This window comes from Eumetopias jubatus, unplaced genomic scaffold (assembly GCF_037043125.1).
Source record: "Eumetopias jubatus isolate StellerSeaLion01/CBP00866 unplaced genomic scaffold, mEumJub1_p1.0 scaffold_15, whole genome shotgun sequence".
Taxonomy (NCBI): Eukaryota; Metazoa; Chordata; class Mammalia; order Carnivora; family Otariidae; genus Eumetopias; species Eumetopias jubatus.
The window spans coordinates 57,000,036-57,022,993 of record NW_028274821.1 but is presented as its reverse complement, the minus strand read 5'-3'; the positions used below and the strand labels follow the sequence as shown (position 1 = coordinate 57,022,993).

The 22,958-nt window shown below is 40.3% G+C and overlaps 1 protein-coding gene across 1 annotated transcript; it reads left to right on the top strand.

Annotated features, from left to right (window-relative positions):
* Positions 1–873: 873 nt before the first annotated feature.
* On the top strand, positions 874–20,914 carry SMU1 (SMU1 DNA replication regulator and spliceosomal factor). Its single transcript, XM_028115127.2, has 12 exons — positions 874–1,002; positions 4,828–5,038; positions 6,541–6,693; positions 7,897–8,007; positions 9,328–9,456; positions 10,851–10,970; positions 12,478–12,594; positions 13,217–13,344; positions 14,660–14,786; positions 16,908–17,075; positions 19,187–19,339; positions 20,413–20,914. The coding sequence occupies exons 1-12, from the start codon at positions 977–979 to the stop codon at positions 20,509–20,511; spliced, it is 1,542 nt and encodes a 513-aa protein (XP_027970928.1). The 5' UTR covers positions 874–976; the 3' UTR covers positions 20,512–20,914.
* Positions 20,915–22,958: the final 2,044 nt, after the last annotated feature.

The following is a 22,958-nucleotide window of genomic DNA, read 5'->3' as shown; positions in this document are numbered from 1 at the left end:
CATGTCCTTGAAGAGTTGATGGGAAATAGAGAAAGATTTGAAAAAAAAGCAGCAGTATTTAAGAGGCTAGAGAGAAACTATGTGCAGAACTTTGGGGACAGTATCAGATAAGACTGAAAGCCAACAGGAAATCTCCAAATAAATCATTTCAATATGTAATTTTCACAATATAGATTTGCCATTTTGCTGCAAATTTTTTTTAAATTATAGAGAATGGCAATACAATATTTTAAAAACTAGCCTTTATGAAATTCATTGACATCTCTACATTTCATTTGTCTCTATTAATTTAATAATGTACGGTTTGAAATCTAGAAAAAGGAGTCTCAAGTCTCCCTTTGAACATTTGCTTTGGTTTCATTGTTTTTCTAGTAATCTACCACTGCAGTGAAACTCTTTTAAACTAAATACTTAGTTGGAAATGCTATAAATACTTTAGCTCTTTCCAAGAAGTGGGTATGCAAATCCCAACTATGTCCCCAACTTTTTCATAATTAGACTGATTAAACTGTTTTGGCTTCGAAGTCCTATTATTCTTTTAAATCCATCTTTCTGTTTATTTCTTCCCATTTAACTTTTCCTGCAAATGTTGGCTAGTATTCCACTGGTTTCGAATGTATTAATCTCCCAGTCAGGTATTGCGAATTCAATCCTATCTTTACACCTAGTCAACTAATTGCATCAGATGAAAGCAAAATTTCCAAACCAGCGCTTCTAAGCAGTTTTCCCTTAGGGAGGAGATGGGAGAATTCTTTTCCGGAGTAGGCGGAGCAGGAACGCAGACGCAGACCTCTAACAAGTCGCTCGAAGCTCCGCCCCTCACGCACTCCACGCCCCTCTGTCGTACACGCCGTCTCCGGAGTGGGCGTCGGACGTCGAGCGGAAGTGGTGTAAGGCGGCCGCCGGAGGTGCGTTTCGTGTGTTGCGCGACTGGGCCTAAGAGTGGACTGGTTTGTTCCCCCGTGAAGATATCGCTATGTCGATCGAAATCGAGTCCTCGGAGTGAGTCCCGCGGTGGCGGAAGTTCGCGAAGGGGCGGGGAGGTGAAGGGTGTGGAGTGGAAGATGCTCAGGGGGAGGCGTCTGAGAGCCTAGGGAGTGGAGGGCTTTTTCTTGCCTACAAAGAAGCTTCTTGGATCTGGCTACGTCGGAGGCGGGCCCACTAGAAAGTCGCGGACGAGAAGCCCAAAGCCCCATGGGAGACTGCACGGGGCTAGGAGGAAGGATAGGCTTTGAAGATCTGAGTACTAGCCATCGCCGACTCCTGGCGCGTTCTGTGACTGATCAAATTGCCCATCCATTCTGGACTCCAGTCTAATTACCTGCACAAGGGAGCTTGGATTCTAAGCTTCCTTCTCTTCCCGCTCCCCCTGTAACAGTGTGATGCGTTTCCTCTATGCTTATATGGCCCCTTTGCGTTTCTTTGCCCAGCACTTACTTACCCAGTATTGTAGCTGTTTCTCTGGCCTGTGTAGGCGCCTAGGAGCTCCTTTTCTGTATAGTCCCAGTGCTTACCGGACCGTAGAGCCTCAATTACTGCCGTTGGAATGAATGATTAGCTGTTTTATCAAGCGGTATCTGGCGCTGAATTTTGATTGGTCAGAGAGTTCTCTGTAGCTACAAAGGAGAGACAGAATCTGAAGATTGGGCCAGAAGAATGATCGACGTGGGGGGGAGGCGGACTAATGACTGAAGACGGTCTTTAGTGAACTTTTTTAGGACTCCACCGTCTACCTTGCCCTTGCCTATACATAATAATTAAGCCAGCAGACATAACATTTGTGTCTTGAGTGCAAGTAAGGGAGAGAACTTGTCTTGAAGACCTGCCACAGGAAGAAGGGAGGTTTATTCATTCAACAAATATTGAAGTCTACCATGTACTGTTCTAGACGCTGGGGATGCAGTAGTTAACAAAACACAAAAATCCTTCCCTTTATAGAATGTACATTGTGATTGGGGAGGGCCCACACAACAGACAAAAACAATAAGTAAAATATGAGACTTAACGGATGGTAGTAAGTGTTGTGGAGAAAAAGCAAAGAAGAGTGATAGTGCTGGCAACTAAGACAGCTAAGTCAGGGCAGGAGTTGGAAAGTATTCCGTGCTTTGGGGTCTAAATAAGAGCAGACACCAACCATTCTCCCATCCTTGGGCTGCTGCATGCTTGTTCGTTCGTTTGTTTTTAAGATTTTATTTTTAAGTAATCTCTACACCCAGTGTGGGGCTTAAGCCCACAACCCTGAGATAAGAGCCTCACACTCTACTGACTGAACCAGTGAGGCATCCCTGCATGTTTTTAATATCAGTAATAGCTACTATTTAGTGAGTATTTTCTATGCCAGTCATGCTATAAGCAGTATAAGTCAACCCTACAGGGTAGGTATTTTTCTTAACAGATGAGGAAACAGGCACAGAGATGTTAACTGACTTGCCCAAGGTCACAGTAAGTGACAGAACTCTGATTCAAATCCCAGCTTATCTCCAAAGCTTTTAGGTCTTTATGTATTACAGTTGACCCCTAAATAACATGGGTTTGAACTGCGCAGATCTCCTTATCTGAGCATATTTTTATCGTACAGTACTGTAAGTGTACCCTTCCTTATGATTTTCTTTTCTCTAGCTTGCTTTATTGTTAGGACACAGTTTATAATACCTATAACATACAGAATATATGTTAATCGACTCTTTATGTTATCAGTAAGGCTTCTGTCAACAGCAGGCTATTAACTTTTAAGATTTTGGGGAATCAAAAGTTAAACACAGATTCTTGACTGCAGCGGGTCAGTGCCCCTAATCCATGTTCAAGAGTCAACTGTCCATTGAGTTGGAGGAAAGTAAATTTTGATTTGAAGTGTGTCAAATACGAGATTTTTAGAGGGAGGGTGCCTTTTTTGGGAGTGCAAATGGAAGTATTCTAAGAAAGATAGTAGGTACTAGAATAGCAGGGCTCTAAACCTGAGTATCTCTCAAAGGGGCCATGAGAGAAAAGACTACTTAATGCAAGAAGCAGTAATCAGTTTCCTTCTGCAGGAGTTTTTAAGAAGAGGGTGTTTGCTTTCCTGTCAGGGATGTGTGCTCAAGAGCCACATTGTCAGTTTGAGCCTTCATTTTTCCATTTATCTCTGTTACTTGGTCAAATTCTTATCTGTAGAATGGACATAATAGTAATACCTCATAGGATTGTTTTGAGGAATAAATGAATCGATATGCCTAAAATACTTAAAACTACCTGGTATATAGTAAGTACATAATAAACAATAAATATTGTTCATTTTTTTATGTTTATTATTTCTCTCTGATAGAGGGAATCGGCTAAAGTCCAATCTGTAATTCCTTCCAGCCAGGACAGTCTGACCCTCTATACTCCTGCTGTCTGTAGAAATACAGTATGAGGGGCGCCTGGGTGGCTCAGTGGATTAAGCGTTCGACAGTTGATTTTGGCTCAAATCACGATCTCAGGGTTGTGAGATTAACCCCACAATGGGCTCCATGCTGGATGTGGAGCCTACTTAAGATTTTCTCTATTTGTCCCTCTTCTGCCTCCCCTCTTTAAACAGGAAAAAAAAAAAAAAAGAAATACAGTGTGAGCCACATATGTACTTCTAAGGAAAGAAGGAAAACAGTGTATTACAACATTGTACAGTGCAGTTTTATAGTCTGTATGAACAGATTCTTCACCACATTCCTTACTAAGCCCAAGATCAAGAAGTTTTAACTATAACTATATGTAACTATAAATAACTTAAAAGTTTTGTCACATGTTGAATGGTTGTTTCTTCTCTCAATATTTGGAAATTATCTGGCTCTTTTCCCTTGGGAAAGTGAATCCACAATGTTTTTATTTCACTTGTCCTGAAAATTTGGTAATAAAGGCAGTGGGTAGGTGTTACTTTGTTTCACTTTTACATACAGTATAGTTCTACTTATTGTTTAACAAATCCCCATTAAGAAAATCTCAATTCATATTTTTTTTTATTGTTTAAAAGAATAGACCAAATCATCCTATAAGCATTTCGAGTATATTGTGTCAATGGCTGGACTAGGTTTAAATATTTCACAAAAGTGTACAACAGTAGGGGCGCCTTGGTGGCTCAGTCGGGTAAGCTCGAGTCATGAGCTCAGGATTGTGAGATCAAGCCCTGGGTCCATTCTCTCCCTCTCCCTCTGCCCCTCCCCGCCATGTGCTCACACACACTCTCTCTCTCTCTAATAAATAAGTCTTTTTTTTTTTTTAAGATTTTACTTATTTATTTGACAGAGACACAGTGAGAGAGGGAACACAAGCAGGGGGAGTGGGAGAGGGAGAGGGAGAAGCAGGCCCCCTGCCGAGCAGGGAGCCCGATGTGGGGCTCGATCCCAGAACCCTGGGATCATGACCTGAGCCGAAGGCAGATGCTTAATGACTGAGCCACCCAGGTGCCCCAATAAATAAGTGTTTTAAAAAAGTATTCAACAATATAATCATACATTATGCCAAGTTAATAAGAAACTTGGCATAATAAAAAGATTTCAGGCCTTGGAAGTAAGAGAGTCACTGTAGTACCAACTCCTTTTCTAGCTGACTGTGAGACACTGGGCAAATTATTTCCCCTTTCTAAACCCCAGTTCTTGAATTTTGAGGTGAAGGTTGGACTAGATGATCCTCAGAGTCCCTTGTACCTCGAGATTCTGTGATTTTTGGAAAGTTTTACTTACATGATAAAGAACAGGAAAGCAAAGAGGAAAGGAGGATGGCTGAATAGAAGAAATAAGCTAGGGGGGCTTTATTTTGTGGACTCTTTTGGTGTGTGAGGATTCCTGAACTAAATGAGTTGCTTTCTTTTTTCAGCGTGATCCGTCTTATCATGCAGTACCTAAAGGAGAACAGTTTACATCGGGCACTAGCAACTTTACAGGAAGAGACTACAGTATCTCTGAATACGGTGGACAGCATTGAGAGTTTTGTAGCTGACATTAATAGTGGCCATTGGGATACTGTTTTACAGGCTATACAGTCTCTGAAATTGCCAGACAAAACCCTCATTGATCTCTATGAACAGGTAAGAGTGGAGGTGATGCTGATCCCCTTCATTTGGTTTATTGAGGGCCCCCTCACTGGGAAGCATCAGTGAGCATTCCTTGAAGCACTCTGGGACTGTAACAGCCCTTAAAACTTATACTGTTAAGGCTTGAGTACTACTTTGTATGTTTGTTTGTTTGTTTGTTTGAAAAGCCAAGATTTTCCTAAATTAAAATTATTTTTTAAGTGATCATTAAATAAACTGTTCTGATACCAAGTAGTGTATTACAATTCAGTTCTGGCACTAACCACCCAGAGTTAGTGCAGACCCTGCAAGCTAAAGGCTCAGCCCTTCACAAGATTCCCTTTACTTCAGACACAAGCTGCACTTTTTTGGGGTCTCAGGCCACCCACACTTCTGACCAAGTGGCTGCATATCTGGGTCCCCGTGACCCCTCTAGAATTGATAATTCACTAGAATGAATCACAGAACTCAGGAAAGTGCTGTATTTATGATTACAGTTATATTATCAAGAATACAGATCAGGACCAGCCAAATGAAGAGACACATAAAGGTGAGGTCTCGGAGGGTCCTGAGTGGAGAGCTTCTAATGTTCTCTCCCTGTGGAATCAGAGTGTCTCACCTGGCTTATTAATGTGTTTACCAACTAGGAAGCTCCATTGGGGTTTTTATTGCGGTTTCATTCAATCTTCAGCTCCCCAGCACTCCTTGGGGGTTGGGCTGGCTCAAAACCTCACCCCTATAATGTGGTTGGTCTTTCTGGCAACCAGCCCTTTCCATGAGCTGTCTTCATAGCACAAACTCATATGTGATGCAGGGGGCTCATTAATAATGAAGATATTCCGATCATTAGGAAAATTCCAAGGTTTTTAGAAGCTCCGTGCCAGGAAACCAGGACAAAGATCATATAAATTAGTTATTATACACTTGTATAATAACAGAATGGGCTTTCTGGAAATAGGAATGTAGTGTTGTTAAAATAAAAATAGGATAGTTTGTTTATTTACAATCCACATGAGTTCAGTAATCCCTAAAGAAAATTTCGTTAATTGGAGAAAGGTTTCTCTGGAGCCCTTGGAAATATTCTCATCTTTAGTTTTTTCAGTTTCTGAAACAGGAAGCCAGAGAGGAGAGGAGATGGGTAGATAAAAATGAAAGAAGTTGAAAGACTGGGGTGGCTCAGTTGCTTAAGCGTCCGACTTCAGCTCAGGTCATGATCTCAGGGTTGTGAGATTAAGTCCTGTGTCAGGCTCCGCCACTCAGCGGGGAATCTGCATCTGCCCCTCCCCCCCTCGTGCTCCCTCCCTCTCTTATAAATAAGATCTTAAAAAAAAAAAAAGAAAGATTGAAGTTACCGTTTATAATTGCTTCATTTATCCACCTGAAAATGCTAGGGAAAAGAGAAAGGAATATTTCCTAATATTGGAAATCATGTTGGGAGGCCATTTCTGAGTCAGAAATTGTACTGAAAGAGTACTAAGAGAATGCATTGAAACAGACATTTTCTTTCAATTTTCCAGGTTGTTCTGGAATTGATAGAGCTGCGTGAATTGGGAGCGGCCAGATCACTCCTGAGACAGACTGACCCCATGATTATGTTAAAACAAACACAGCCAGAGCGGTATATTCATTTGGAGAACCTCTTGGCCAGGTCTTATTTTGATCCTCGTGAGGTATGACAAGAAACTCTTGTTAACTTTAAAAAGAAAATGCAACAATGGAATCTGTTTTTTACCATTTTATTGGATACTGATTTTGATTTAATTTTTGAGAATGATACTTTACTGTTTATTTGTGTTGACTGGAGTTTACATATGCTAAAGAGAATAATCTTGTTCAGTTTTCTGAATATTTGAAGGTCTTCCCTCCCCTACACATTTCATTTTAGAGGGTTGTATGTTGATTAGTAAAGAAGCAAAAAATTTACTCTCATATAATTTCCACATTAGCCCAAGTACTTATTTGACCCTGAAGTGCTGCCTGACTGCTAGCATATTTACTGTGCATTTGTGTCCCTTGGCCCAACAAGTGCAGTTTTCTCTCGTTTTTAGTTCTTAGAAAGCTTGTGCTTTTGTCTCAGCCAGTTATGCTTACTGGTAGAGTGTGGTGACTGATACTCTTTTCTTCTTCCCAAACCTTATGATATGTTTCATTGTTTCATTGTTTCTCACCCAGCCTTTTACTAGTCTAAAGAGGAAGAAGAAGAATTTAATAGGTCCTAGAGAGTGGAAAGTTAGGGTAAACTCACAGAAACCATGAGGATAAAGGAAAGAAGTTTAGATTACCATAACAGGATTCAAGTTAGAGGTGGTGAAGAACTTCTGGGCTGGGAGTCGTTGGACTGAAGTAAATTACCAAAGAATTACTAAAAGAATCCTCAGCTCTGCAGATTTTTCAAAAAACTGGAAAAACAACTCTGGCTTTGATGTGGTTTACTTGGTAGGACCCTTTCAGAAATAACTGTGGATTGGCTGACCTCAAGTCTCTCCCAACTCATACTTTTGAAATGCAAGTGGGGAGAGTTGGGAATTGTCTTAACTAATTAATATAATTAATCCCTTCTTTAACCAGGTAGTTTTTTTTTATAAATTTTTTAAATGTTTCTGCTTGGGGTACCTGAGTGGCTCAGTCGGTTAAGTGTCTGCCTTCAGCTCAGGTCATGATCCCGGAGTCCTGGGATCAAGTTCTGCATCGGGCTCCTTGCTCAGCAGGGAACCTGCTTCTCCCTCTCCCTCTTTGCCTGCAGCTCTCCCTGCTTGTGCAGGCTCTCTCTCTCTCTGTCAAATAGATAAATAAAATCTTAAAAAAAAAATGTTTTTGCTTGATGATTATTGTTGTTTTTAAGTAAGCACACTCATATCCTTCTCCTTTTTCAGGCATACCCAGATGGAAGTAGCAAAGAGAAGAGAAGAGCAGCAATTGCCCAGGCCTTAGCTGGGGAAGTCAGTGTGGTGCCTCCATCTCGTCTCATGGCATTGCTGGGGCAGGTAATTAAAGTCTATGGAACTGAAATTACCCTGAACTCCTGGTACTGTTTCCTATATATAAAATATATGTACAGGCTAAAGAAATCAGACATCCTTAGAATTAGGGACTACCTGTAGAGCTGCTTGTACCAATACCTGTGCCATGCCACCCTCATTTTTCCTGGGAGAAGCAATACAGATTAGTGGTTAATAGCATAAGCTCTAGACTTAGTTAGAAGTAGGATGATCGTAGAATTTATTATCCCATTTGGGATGGCTTAAGGGTACTATTGATCATTGTGCAGGACACTGTCAAAGGCAAATTGGAATAAATGTTTACCATAGTTAGAATCCAAGATCTCTCACTTACCAACTAATGTGGTCTTTGGCACATTACCTAACTTTTCTGGACCTTTTTTTTTTTTAAGTAATCTTTACACTCAATGTGGGGCTCATAGTCCCAACCCTAATCACATTAAAAACTCAAAAATTGATAGGAAAAATAGTAAAAATACAATAGATAAATGGGCAAAGAACATAAATGAAAATAAGAGTTGGCAAATGATCTAGCCTAGGACCATCAGTCTCCAAAATCCATGATTTTTCCACTCCCCATAATGCAGTCATAAACACTGTTGAAGTTGCAACTTTTTGGGAAAACGGTCTGGCAGTGTCTATCAAGAGCCTTAACCATTCATATTCTTTTTTGGATTCAATGATTTTTCTTCTAGGAATCTATTCTCAGTGAGTATTATCCCTTAAATAGAAAAAGCCTTACGTTCAGAAGTGTTTATTGTGGCATAATTTAACCGTGTAAAAAATTGGTAGCAGTGTGACTGTCCATTAATATATCAATTAAACTTAAAACATTCACCACGTAGGGTATATTTTACAGCCATCGAACTGATAGTTACGTCATTGCATGATCTGAGGATAGGTGAAAACGATATAAAATTTTATATAGAACATTATTACAGATATGTTAATAAACACGTAAGGGGGAAAACACTAGAAAGTATACATAAAATGCTAACCAACAGTGGCTCTATTTGGATGTTGGGACTATGGGAGATTTTTGTTTTCCAAATTTTGTTTATAATAAAAGTCAAACCTCTAAGAAAATAGATATGGAAATACGGACCTGTTGGCTCTCAGAGTTCCCTTGCACCCTGGGATCAGCCTGTTCCTAAGACACAGAGTTGCACAGATTATGTTGTCTTTGGAGGGCCAAAGGTGTGTGGGTGTGGATGTTAACCTGGTCCTTTCGGGCTGGGCTTTAAGCAGTCAGGACTAGATCTTAGAAACAGCCAAGCAGGTTAGTGTGTGTTTCTTTGCTGACAGGCACTGAAGTGGCAGCAGCACCAGGGGTTGCTTCCTCCCGGCATGACCATAGATTTGTTCCGCGGCAAAGCGGCTGTCAAAGATGTGGAAGAAGAAAAGTTTCCTACACAGCTGAGCAGGCATATTAAGGTAGGATCCTTAGATACTCAGCCATTTGCTCATCATTTGTTGAGGACTCTGCTTGCTCAGCCAGGCCATGTGCCAGGAGCTGACAACATTCAGGGTTGCTGCTGGTGACCACTGGGCTCCTCCTGGGGTCTGGCAGTGGCACACCTCGGGTGTATATCCATAAATTTGGCAGCTGGCCCATCCTCTGCCCTTGCACTTCCTCCCAGGAGGCCTTCATTTGGAAGAATGGTTAGCTCTTTGGGTATGCCTGGAACTAACTGTGAACTTTCTGTGTATTCGTCCTGTTCATCATTGCTGCTTTTGCCTGTTACATGTCTGGCAAAGTACCAGGCATGAATTGTAAAGCAGGCTTGTGTGGTGGTCGAGGAAAATAATTTTATCATCTCATGGCTGGTTCTTGTTTTGTTTGTTTGTTTATTATTTTAATCTGAGACTTTTCTAGGACAAAGCACCATCACGAAATTGCTGTAATTCCTAGAATTTCAAGCCTATTTGCTACTTCAGCATCTCCTTTCTATTAGTTTCTCTCTGGGTCTGTGCTGTTACTGAATTTATAGATTTTGAAATATTTCATAATCCTCAAATCTTGGACCTTTGGCTTAGAGCTTTGAATTTATCTTTTCTGGATTATGTGTTCTGATTCGCATCTAAAGATATTTCTGAGTAGCACTGTTCTATTTACCTGGCCGAAGCCTTTGAGACAGAGAGAAATCCATTATAATTATGCTGCTGGGCTAAGATTTTCTTTTATAAAGACTTTCCTTTTCTGGCATTTAAAACGAAATTCACAATAGAGCTTTTCTCTGTTCTCATTTGTCTAATGTTCTGTAGTTTTCCTCTATTGGGAACATCGTTGCTGGTAAATGCTCAGGATACATCTAGGCAAATAGTCTGTCAGCTCTAATTCTAGAGTCAGTCAGCCAAATGTTACCACTTGATTAAATGAAGGTCATGAAAAGAAACTGGTTGGAAAATTTGTTTACAAAGCAGTATAGGAAAACAGACATTTATTTTGAAAAAATGAATTGTTGTCCCCTAGATGTACAACATATTGTCTCATACTGAGTGTGAAAGTCATACTGATAGTGGCTGCTTCAGGTAAAAACTTACTGAGTATTTTAATAGGATTATTTGTTCTAAGTCCTTTCACATTGCTTTGGGAATACCAACTTCACGTTAAAAAACCTAGTTTAAACTGAGAGCCCAGACTTAAAACTGTCAGAGAAAATATATCCATTGTCTCTGTCCAGATATAGAAATACCCCTCCAATACTCCATAATATAGGCTAGCTATGCCTTTGTGCTAGGGCAGAATTTCTCAAAAGGTTAAAATGGAAATTGTTTTAAGGTCAGTAGATAAAAATGCATCTGTTTCATTGTTTCATTTGAAACAGTTTGGTCAGAAATCACATGTGGAGTGTGCTCGATTTTCTCCAGATGGTCAGTATTTGGTCACTGGGTCTGTTGATGGATTCATTGAAGTCTGGAACTTTACGACTGGAAAAATCAGGAAGGTAAAGTATTTAAAATAGATTAACTTTTCTAATGGGAGAATTATCTATTTTTTGTTTTTAAATTACCTGTTATTTTTACAATATAAATTTATTTTTTAAATGAATAATATATACATCTGATACAACATTTTTTTTAAGATAATATTTGAGAGAGGGCTAGCTCGAACATGAGCAGGGGGAGGAGCAGAGAGGAAGGGAAAGGGAGAAGCATACTCCCTGCTGAGCGCAGAGCCAGACACAGGGCTCCATCCCAGGACACTTGAGATCTTGACCTGAGCCGAAGTCAGACACTTAACCGACTGAGCCCCCCAGGTGCCCCTATCTGATACAACATTTTATAAAACAGAAAAGTTATTCAGGAGCAAGAGCAAGAGTCTTGCTCCTATCCTTGTCCCTCAGCTGGTCAGTTCTCTTCCTTGGTCCAGCCAGGGTCATCAGTTCTTATGTAACCTTCCTGGAATTTCTAGGTATATGTAAGCAATTACTTACTGTTTCTATTCTAACGTAATTGTAGTACTAATTGTTTCTCTAATTATGAATGAAGTTGAATATCTTTTTATATGTGAAAAGCCACTGATATTTCCTGTTCTGTGAAGTCTTCGTATCCTTTGTCTATTTTTCTTTTGGATTCTTACTGATTTTTAGGAATAGTTTGAGGAAATCAATCTTTGTAATGTATTGCAAATATTTTTCAGTTTTGACTGTTATCTTTTGACTTTGCTCATCATTTTGTTTTATAGACTTAATTTTTTTGTATCATTATATTTATCCATCTTTTTCTTCTACAACTTCTAGTGCTTTCATGTTTCATTTTATGTTTAATTTTTGATCCATTGGAATTTGTTTAGGGGGGTGAAGTTGGTGTAGATCCAACTTTTTTTCCTAAATAGGTATTTATTGACTATCCACTGATTTAAAATATAATCTTTATCATAGAATACTAACTTCCATTCCATGGGTAGTGAATTCATGAGTGGTTTTCATTTTCTGCTTCATATATTTCCTTATACTTTGCTTTTTTTTTTCCTAAACCATGATGCAGTCTTACTTTGTAATTAGTAAAAGATGAAGATACTTTGTTCTCAATAGTAATGGATGATAAAAGAAACGTCACAAGTCGATTAGTCAATATATGGCTTTAGGAAAATTAGCTGACAATTTGGAAAAGACATTGGTTTTTCACATCATACCCTAAAATAAATTCAGATACATTAAAAATGTACAATGTGGAATTGTAGGGGAATTTTGCGTAGAAAAAAGATCAGTAAGGAAAAGATGTAGGATGTTACCTTGGAATTTTTTAGAGTATTAATTTGAAGTGTACAAAATTACTTATTCCCAGCACTAGCAGTTGTTCATTAGGAACATGTGTACATGGCACTAGTATTTGCTTTAGAAATTTAGAGTAGGCACAATCCGTTATTCTGCTTTTAGTGAGTTTGTAGAGATCTGGCATAACTGGGGGTTTTGAGTTATTTTGGTAACTGCTTATCTTTGTTTCCTTTAGGATCTTAAATACCAGGCCCAGGATAACTTTATGATGATGGATGATGCTGTCCTCTGCATGTGTTTCAGCAGAGATACAGAAATGTTAGCAACCGGGGCCCAAGATGGAAAAATCAAGGTATTTATTAGTGGCACAGACCTTTATATGTAGACATTTTGATACTTCTGTAATGAGGTAGTGTTCCACATGTGATAGCTTAATAGCAGTAACTGTTTGTTGAGCATCAACTTTATGCTAATTTACTTTTTCTTGTTTAATCCTAATAACTCTGCCTTGGGAGGGTAAATAATCAGTTTAAGGTCACACAGTTGGTAACTTTTAGATTGGGACTTCAACTCAGATCTGCTCCTCATGCCCTTTCTGCTGTACCACCCTGGCTCCCCTTATATGATGTGTTGTACTTTGGGTTTTTTTTTTAGGGAATGGGATGGTCTGCTGTTGACTAGCTGTGGTTTGTATTTAATTGCTGGTAAAACACCCTGGGCTAGATAAAATACAGAAAAGTCTCTGCTAAGTGAACTTTGAGTCTGAATTTTTGTTTTAATAATTTACAAGGAAAGAGGTTTAAGTTTCAGAGGATTCAGTTATTGCACTATGTGAAGCAGCCATATTCAACTATTAGCATGCATTTTTAATGCTGTTTTTAGTACACTATTGAGCATTGCATCTTGCTTGGCTTTGCAGGCTAGAGTGGGACTCTATTTACAAGTTTTTACTTTTTTTTTTTTTATATATAAAGGTATGGAAGATTCAGAGTGGACAGTGTTTAAGGAGATTTGAAAGGGCACACAGTAAAGGTGTCACCTGTCTAAGCTTTTCTAAGGATAGTAGTCAGATCCTTAGTGCCTCTTTTGACCAGACAATTCGGTAAGTAAGAGTCCCCAAACTCCCTCAGTTGGGTTTGCTATAATGAAGCACTGGAGGGAGGTACTCATGATTCCTTATGTTTTCACCAAGATGGTGTTATATGAAGAGTGTATGTGAGACCTTGTTATTATTTTGTTCATTTGAGTCCACCCAGAAGAGATATTAGAAAGGGATTATAGCAGTGTTTCAAGTTTCTCAAAGTGTGATTTTTGACCCACCTGCAGCAGAAGCACCATAGAGGACATATTACAAATATAGCCAAGACCTAGAAGTCTGTCCCTGAACAGAAGCCTATGGTATTATTGGCATATTTTCTTCCAGTCTTTTTTTTTTTTTTTTAAGATTTTATTTATTTATTTGAGAGAGACACAGCGAGAGAGGGAACACAAGCAGGGGGTGTGGGGGAGGGAGAAGCAGGCTTCCCGCGGAGCAGGGAGCCCGACGTGGGGCTCGATCCCAGGGCCCTGGGATCACGACCTGAGCCAAAGGGAGACGCTTAACTACTGAGCCACCCAGGTGCCCCTTCTTCCAGTCTTTGTGCCAAGCTTTTGTTTTTGTTTTGTTTGGCATAATGAAAATTTTACTACATACATAATTGCATAGTCTTCTTTCTTCATCTGATATTATAACTTGAGCTTCTGTAATTCATTGAAAGATTTTTTTTTTTAAAGATTTTATTTATTTATTTGACAGAGATAACAGCGAGAGAGGGAACACAAGCAGGGGGAGAGGGAGAAGCAGGCTCTCTGCTAAGCAGGGAGCCTGATGTGGGGCTCAATCCCAGGACCCTGGGATCATGACCTGAGCCGAAGGCGTATGCTTAACGACTGAGCCACCCAGGCGCCCCTCATTGAAAGAATATTTGGTCCCAATTGCAGTCTAGGGCGCCTGGGTGGCTCAGATGGTTAAGCATCTGCCTTCTGCTCGGGTCATGATCCCAGGGTCCTGGGATCGAGTTCCGCTTCGGGCTCCCTGCTCCTTGGGAGCCTACTTCTCCCTCTGCTTCTCTCTCTCTCTCTCTCTCTCTGTCTCTCATGAATAAATAAATAAAATCTTTAAAAAAAAATTTTTATTTCATAAACTTTTTTTTTTAAAGATTTTATTTCTGAGAGAATGAGCGAGAGAGAGAACACACGAGTGGGTAGGAAAGGCAGAGTGAAAGGGAGAAGCAGACTCCCACTGAGCAGGGATCCTGATGTGGGACTCCATCCCAGGACCCTGGTTTCATGACCTCAAGGCAGACACTTAACTGACTGAGCCACCCGGGCACCCTGCATTCTATAGAATATTAATTGTAAATTTCTTTTTGTGATAGAATTCATGGTTTAAAATCTGGGAAAACATTGAAGGAATTTCGTGGCCATTCCTCCTTTGTTAATGAAGCAACTTTTACACAAGATGGACATTATATTATTAGTGCATCCTCTGATGGCACTGTAAAGGTTAAGTATTTGCTACTGGTCTATTTTGGGGTTTCTATTTTTGTCCTTTGAAGAGTTTTCAGTGGTGATAATAGTGATGATTGTGGTGGAGTAAACTTTACTGTTTTAGCTGTAAATGAGGAGAGTCTGAGACAGTAGTAATATTCTTTGGTGGATCCCTACTGAAGGACCTCCAGTTTCAAACTTACATAATCAAAATAGACTTTATCATGTGTAGGAAAAGAGGAAGGGTGTGGAGGCCTATATTAAGTCACACTCCATTTATAGTCGTTAAAGTCTATCTTGATAAAGGTATGGTTCACCCAGAATAGTCAAGTTTACAAAGGGCTTAGTGGCCAGATAAATAGATCTTTTTTTTATTGCACAGTCTCACCCGACCCCTGACCCCCCAACATTTAGGGGGCCTTCCCAACAGCATTTGTAGAGGGGCAGGAGAGGTGTAGAGTATAACTAAGCCCTTTCTCAAATACTCATTTACTGTCCTCAGCTCTGAGCTGCAAATAGTGGATCTTCAGCACCTTAAGAGGTCTGATTATTTTAATAGCAGGCCTCATTTCCTAAAAGAGATGAGCAATCCAAATAGAAAATTGCTGGAGATCTTTGAGACAATCCCATTTACATTCTGGACCTGCTTTTATTTAATTTTTTTTAAAAGATTTTATTTATTTATTCATGAGAGACAGAGAAAGGGAGTCAGAGGGGGAAGATGGCTCCCCACAGAGCAGGAAGCCCGATGTAGGACTTGATCCCAGGACCCGGGGATCACGAGTAGAGCCGAAAGCAGCTGCCTAACCGACTGAGCCACCCAGGCGCCCTGGACCTGCTTTTAAATTGCCTTATGTATGTGTGTAGTTTGTGGCAGACCTAAGCATTTTAACACAAATGCCTAAAAGACCCCCCATCTGAAATTGCTTGTTCTGGCTTGGGAATTGAACCAGGAACCTGAGGGTAGGAAAGTCTTCCTCAGGATGGTTGGGGAGATACACAGAGCTCTTAGTACTTTAGTCATGGGATTTGCCCTCTTTGTGCTTTGTGTATGGGCCTTACAAACTTGTAAAATGCCAGTGGGAGGTTGCCTGTCTATCCCTCTTTGTTTTGTGGTCTTTTCCTTTAGTTCTTCAGTGAGTCAGGTAAAGCATCTCACTGACTTTTTGGACAGAAAACACTGGGAGCCTTAGAACTCTTTACTGAAAAGTTCATTTCTCTCCTGAAGGCAATTGGGCTTTAGAGAACAGATTGGGGCAGATGATACCAGTATAAATTAGGAAAATAAACACTGGGGAATTAGTGGGGCAGTTATTTCCTCCTGTTTATAGGTATTCAACATCTGTTTTGTGCTAAGCTCTGTTGAAAGCACAAAGGAGACAACACAGTCCGTGCCTTTGAGGCTTTTGTGTCTGTATACCTCATCAAGTGAATGGTGTCCAGACAATGCCATTCAAGATTTGGTCCATTTTTCTCCAAGCACATCTCAGATTTCAATAACTGTGATGTCTGATTTAACCCCAGCAGGTCATAATAGCCCAGAAGGGCAAGGTGAAAAGCATTAGGATGGGGACTATTACCAGAAGAGATGTTGGGCTGGGAGAGGTAATACACGTGTCCAAGAGAGACTTCTACTTCATGGATCCTCATGTGTGTCAATACTGTCGCTTCTTTTCAGTGGTTCAAGCTGTACTGGAATCATTTGTGGAGCTTTTTTAAAAATGGACATGTCTATGCCCCACCCCAGAGCTATCAAATCAGAATCTCAGGATAGAGTCCTAAGCATATAATTCTAAAAAGCCCATGTTTTATTTTGATATCCAGATAAGGGTAGCTTTCTGGTTGACAGTAGCAGTGTTGATGCGTGGCAAATTTTGAACATACATAGCTCATTAGGAAAATTTTGTAAGAAAAGATCATAGCCTTGTGACTTTTGTTGATACCAGTTAATCAGCAGACATGGTAAGTGCTTACTATGTACATGGCAAAGCTAGGTATTTGACAGGACTAAAAATCAAGAAGCCTTTTTTCCTGTCAGTTTTGTTTTTAGTTACCAAATTTTCATTTTTTTAATCCCCAAACTTTATAAATTCTTACACCCCAAAAATGTTAATGCCTTAAATTTTTGTGTTATAGATCTGGAATATGAAGACCACAGAATGTTCAAATACCTTTAAATCCCTGGGCAGCACTGCGGGGACAGATATCACTGTCAACAGTGTGATCCTGCTTCCTAAAAATCCAGAGCACTTTGTGGTGTGTAACAGATCAAATACAGTGGTCATCATGAACATGCAGGGGCAGGTGAGTGCTCAGAAAGTGCCTTTGCACAGATCCTGTGGTCCATTCCTAAATCATGCCTCGGTTCTGGCCCTTCCAATAATCAAATATGGGTTCATCACTCCAAAAACCGTACATAGTTGACCCCAAAACAATACAGGGGTTAGGGGCACCAACCCCCTGGACAGTGATCTGCGTATTACTTTTGACTCCCCCCAAAACTTAACTACTAATGGCCTACTGTTGACTGGAGGCCTTACCGATAACATAAACAATTAACATGTATTTTGTATATTGTATGTATTGTGTATGCTGTATTTTTTTTTTTTTTTAGATTTTATTTGATAGAGACACAGTGAGAGAGGGAACACAAGCGGGGGGGTGGGAGAGGGAGAAGCAGCCTTCCCGCCGAGCAGAGAGCCCGATGCGGGGCTTGATCCCAGGACCCTGGGATCATGACCTGAGCCAAAGGCAGACGCTTAACGGCTGAGCCACCCAGGCACCCCTATATACTGTATTCTTACCATAAAGTAAGCTTAGAAAAAAGATGTTATTAAGAAAATCATAAGGAAGAGAAAATACATTTACAGTACCATACTGTATTTTTTTAAAAATCCATGGAGTGTTGGATCAGTTAGAAGAGCATGCGACTCTTGATTTCAGAGTTTGAGCCCCACACTGGGTGTAGAGATTACTAAAAAAAAATAAACATTAAATTAAAAAAATCTGTATATAAGTGGACATGGGCAGTTCAAACCTGTGTTGTTAATAACACTCCCTGTCTGAGTAAGGGAGCTACAGTATGTGGATTACTCAGTGCATCTCCTAGTTACCACACGATCTGAGGTAGAACTCGAGTCATAGGAGAAGGGCAACAGTGTCTTCATGATACGTATTTGTAATCAGGGCACTTTTGTAGCACCAGGGACATTAGGAGTGTCAAGATTAAGGTCTCAAGCCCTGGGAATGTGTTGTGGTGCTACTGAAATGTTGGCTTGGGCCCTTGGGGATTCTGCTGAGCATGGAGAAGAGCCAGGGGCTGGTGTTTGGAACCATCTCTCCATCCCATTAGCTCTTATCACTGATAGATTTGTAGTTTAGAACCCATGGTTGAGGGGCATCTGGCTGGCTCAGCTGGAAGAGCTTGCAGCTCTTGATCTTGGGGCTGTGAGTTCAAGCTCCAGGTTGGGTGTAGAGATTAAATAGAGACAGAGATAGACTGACTGAACTAACTAAACTAACTTACAAAAAAAGAGCACATGGTTGAGATGGCTGGTCTGCACTATTTCCTGGGTCCCTGAATAACAGCTGTAGTTGCCCACTTCCTAATTTTCTGCTGGTACATCATATGTAACCATAGTACAATTATCAAAAACCAGTAAATTGACATTGATACAATACTGTTAATTCAAATACAAACCTTATTTGGGTTTCACTAGTCTTTACATGCGTTCATTTTGAGGCGACAAGTTCCATGAATTTTTGTAACTACCACTGCAGTCAGGATACAGAACTGTTTTCATTATCCCCAGAGGAACTTGCTCATGTTACACCTTTATAGTCAAACCTTCCCCCCACCCATCCCTAGCCCCTAACAACCACTGATCTGCTTTCTGTTATTGTCATTTTGAGAATGTTGTAAAAATAGAATCATATGGTATGTAACCTTTTAACCTCGTGAGATTGCTTTCACTCAGCTTGATTTACGATGATGTGGTGTGTAAAATAGAGCAGGCAAGGTCTTGGAGACAGAGTTCCATCTTGCATGAGGAAAGCATCCCATTCTGTTAGAGGAAACAGTGGAGTATAAGTCCACAGAGCATTGAGAACTGGTAGTATATTGATTTAGAAATTGTTTGGGTGGTAATGAATTTGCTTCAGGGGAAAATGACAGTAGACTAAAGAGCAGGGTTGGTAACTTGGGATATATGATTAAGTTTAGATAGCTTACCCCGTGGAATATTTCCCAGGCAAGAGGAGTTAGCACACGGTGAGTGTAATTGGTGATCTAATTATAAATGTCAGTAAACCAAAATGCAAACTTAACAATGTAAAGATGTTAGTTAAAACTGCTGCTTTAGAACTGCTGCTAATGCAGATATTTTGTTTTTGCCTTCGGGTATGGTATGATTTAGATTGTCAGGAGCTTCAGCTCTGGTAAGAGGGAAGGTGGTGATTTTGTTTGCTGCGCCCTGTCTCCCCGCGGTGAGTGGATCTACTGTGTCGGGGAGGACTTTGTGCTCTACTGTTTTAGCACAGTCACTGGCAAACTGGAGAGAACTTTGACAGTGAGTATTACTGACTTGAGGCCATCTCAAGAAATTTAATACTTGTCTTTCTGAACTCTGAAGTATGAACCTTTTCCAGACTGCTGTGTGAAGCTTGGTACATAAAAAATTTATTGTATCACTAAATTGTATCACTAAATAAAATAAAGGGCCCATAAGTAATGGTATGGAATTACCTCCTCTCTCAGGAAAGGTCATCCTTCATTGAGCCCTCAGCTTCAAGTGAATAGAATGGGTGGACATAAATAAGAAAGGGAACATGCCTGTCTAGCTAGCTAGATTAGCCATATCCTCCCTGCTGGGATCAGAGAGTGACAGATACATCTTATTTCTTGTTATGCCACAGTGTGATAGGAGTTAGATAGTCTTCCTCCATCTTCTGGTTGTGTCATTTGGAATATATGGCCTCCAAGATCTCGGGAGGAGAAAAACTAGCTGAGGGCTACACTGGATGTTTTTGAGACTCAATCTGGAAGTGGCTTATGTTACTTTGTTCCTCATTCTTTTTTGGTTGGAATTCAGTCACATGGTTGACTAAATGCCAGGGGGACAGGGAAAATGTAGTTTTCTGTGGTCCAGAAAGAGAAGTGGTATGAACATATAAAAAATTATATACATACCCATGTTAGAAAATCATCTCTTGGTCTCACATGATTCTTGAGTGAGCTTTTGATGCACCTGCCCTGTCAGGCGTCCATACAGATCTCAGGGGTGCCTAGCTGAGGGGTCTGGAAAATACAAGTTCACTGAGTTGATGGAATCATTTGGTCTTAGCCACTGTCTTGGCCTAGAATTTACAAAATAGTGATGGTGAGTAGGATCAGCTGTAATGCAAAAGTGATTTGGGACAAAGCATTATTCACACATTATGAAAAACAGTACAAAAAATGTGAACTAGCAGAGTGATAGCCTCATTTGTTTTTGTTTTGTTTAGTCCTCTTCAAGGCTGCCTTAGGTTCAGTTTCTTTGGTGAGAAGTAGAAGCTTCACTCTTCTCCCACTCAGCTCTGGAAGCCTCTTCGGGGTGATTTTTATAGACCTATATCCTCTAACCCAGTACTTTACTTTTCCCAGGTTCACGAGAAGGATGTGATTGGTATTGCACATCACCCTCATCAGAACCTGATTGCTACCTACAGTGAGGATGGACTCCTAAAGCTCTGGAAACCCTAATTTCCACTTTTCTTTTAAAACTTGCTTGAGAGCATGTACTTAAGACATATTCATGTATTTTTTTTTTTTAAGGCTACCTTTTCTAAACAATTGTGTGAATTAGGAACAAGAATAATTTTGTGAAAATTCAATTCATGTTTAAGTAGCAGTTACCCTTTTATATATATTTTTAGGGTATTCATTTATCTGTTTCTAACTGGGGCAGTCATCACTTCATGTTTTCAGTAATCTACCTGAAGAGTGAAATACTGCTTTCTAGAAGAAAACTGTACTCCTTTGATTTGAAATAGTGATGAAAATGTACCTCCTGCAGTAAAACTTGTGAATAAGTAACTATCCCATATTCAGTAGCTCTTTGCTGGTCCGTTTTTTTAAGATGTTAATAAACTTTACCCTTTTCGGAGGCTTTGTTTTTAAATAAGTGCTCACCTAGTTAACATATTTATTTAGAATCTAGTGGGAGGGTGGGACAAAGCATTATTAATCCCAGCACAGCAGGAAGTCTGTTCCTATTTAGCAAGACAGATCGAATGTACAAAGGTTGGGTGTTGCACAGGGTACTCCTTTCATTGCCCTCACCGTCCACTCACTCTTCCTGGCTGTGCTTTCTCATGTGTTCTGGCCAACTCCAGGGACTGTCATCTCCATCTTCTGGGCAGAACTAGTTGCAGGATCCATTATGAGAATTCAGTTTTGGCATTGAAAATGTGCTATTGTTCTGAAGGAAAAGGACCTGAGATTTAGAGAAGTCTTTTGCTATGTGCATCCTTACCAGTTAAAAAAAAGCCAGCAAAACTCTTGAAAATACTTTGCACATGGGTGTCTTTTATGTTTCAACCAAAGATGTATTCAGTGCACTGATGTAGATGTTGAAGGTGCTGTGCAGGGATCACTTCAAGAAATTGAGACCTTATTTGTTTGGGCCTCTTATGCCTTTTAATTTTAGCCTTTATTAGGTACAAACTAATGGGGAAAGTTTTAAAAAAGTTTTAGAGTGTTGTAATTTACCTTTGATTGAAATATAGCACAATAATGTTCAATACTGGCTGAATTAATCCTTGGCAGCACTAAGAAATGACTCTTCCCCAATCATATTCCCAATTTTTTTCCTTTTGCCATTAAACCTGCAGCTTTTTGGGGGTGCCTTGGTAGTTCAGTCAGTTGAGCATCCGACTTGATTTCGGCTCAGGTCATGATCTCAGGGTCCTTGTGTTTGAGCCCCACGTCCAGCTCTGTGCTGAGCATGGTCTCCTTGAGAGTCCCCCTGCCCCCCCAGCTCTGACTCCAAATAAATCTTTAAACATGCCTTTTGACATGTCATTTGTGGCCATTTTGAGAGTTGAACATAGCCACGAATCCATGAATTCTGGTCTCCCATCCCAGTGAAATTAAGTTTAACATAAAAAGTTTAAGGTGCAAAGAGGAAACAGCTTATGCTAAAATTCTTTAGAAAAGTCTTCAAGAAATTGGGATTCTGTATTTAGCCCATGAATAGGCAGTGAGCAGTACTGTTAAACAGGCCAAGGGCTCCTGGGTGGCTCATTTGGTTAAGTGTCTTGTCTTCAGCTCAGGTCATGATCCCGGAGTCACAGGATTGATTCCATGTAAGGCTCCCTTTAACCCGCGCTCCCCCCCCCCCCACCTCATGCTCTCACAAATAAATCAATTCTAAAATGGAGTCACTTGTGCTAAGCCCATCAGCAAAGCCAGATTTAATGCCTACCCAAATTGCAGTTTCAGCCTGTCCCAGGGCTGTAATTTTTAACCAGTCTGTAATTACCGGATTCAGCACTTACAGGATAATCTGCCTGATAGGCCCCTTCTACAGGAAGGTGACCTTGCATGAAACAATCCACTGCTGGAGATTTACTTTTCCCACTCCCTTAAAGTCTATAAAAGCCTTTCGTTTTGTACAGCTCTTCAGAACTCCTTTTTGTTAGGATGTTGCTGGATTCACTAACCATTGAATAAAGTCAATTTTGCAGTTGAATTTTAACAGTATTTCCTTTGTGATCATGAAGAGTAAGAATATGGTAAGCACACGTTCACTTACTCCTAGGAATTTATCAAATGTCTGTTCCTGTACCCAAGTACTGAGGATGGCTTAAGACCAGTTCCTGTCATAGAATAGGGAAGAAACTGAAGTTAAAAGGAGTACTTAAAAGGGGATATGAGAAAATCTTGGGAGTTTTTTGATAATGGTAGGAAGGGCACTTAATTAGCCCTTCTGAGTTAGGAAAGGCTTCCTGGAGGAGTTGACCATAAGATCAGTAGGAGCTGTGGGTAAAGGGGTTTGGCGGTCCAAGTTAGTAGGAGTCTTTCCAGGCACTGCCATGGGTTCTAAGGCATATGCTGGACAAATGGTAGCATCTTGGGAGACCAGGTGGAGAGAGAAGCCTGGATTGGGAGCCATTTAAGTAGTTATTTTTTTTAATGAATTGCTATAA

Excerpts from the sequence above, each read along its gene's own strand:
- SMU1 (XM_028115127.2), top strand. The coding sequence starts at position 977 with ATGTCGATCGAAATCGAGTCCTCGGA. Across the intron at positions 10,971-12,477 it reads CGACTGGAAAAATCAGGAAG|GATCTTAAATACCAGGCCCA; the intron begins GTAAAGTATTTA and ends TGTTTCCTTTAG. Across the intron at positions 19,340-20,412 it reads AACTGGAGAGAACTTTGACA|GTTCACGAGAAGGATGTGAT; the intron begins GTGAGTATTACT and ends TACTTTTCCCAG.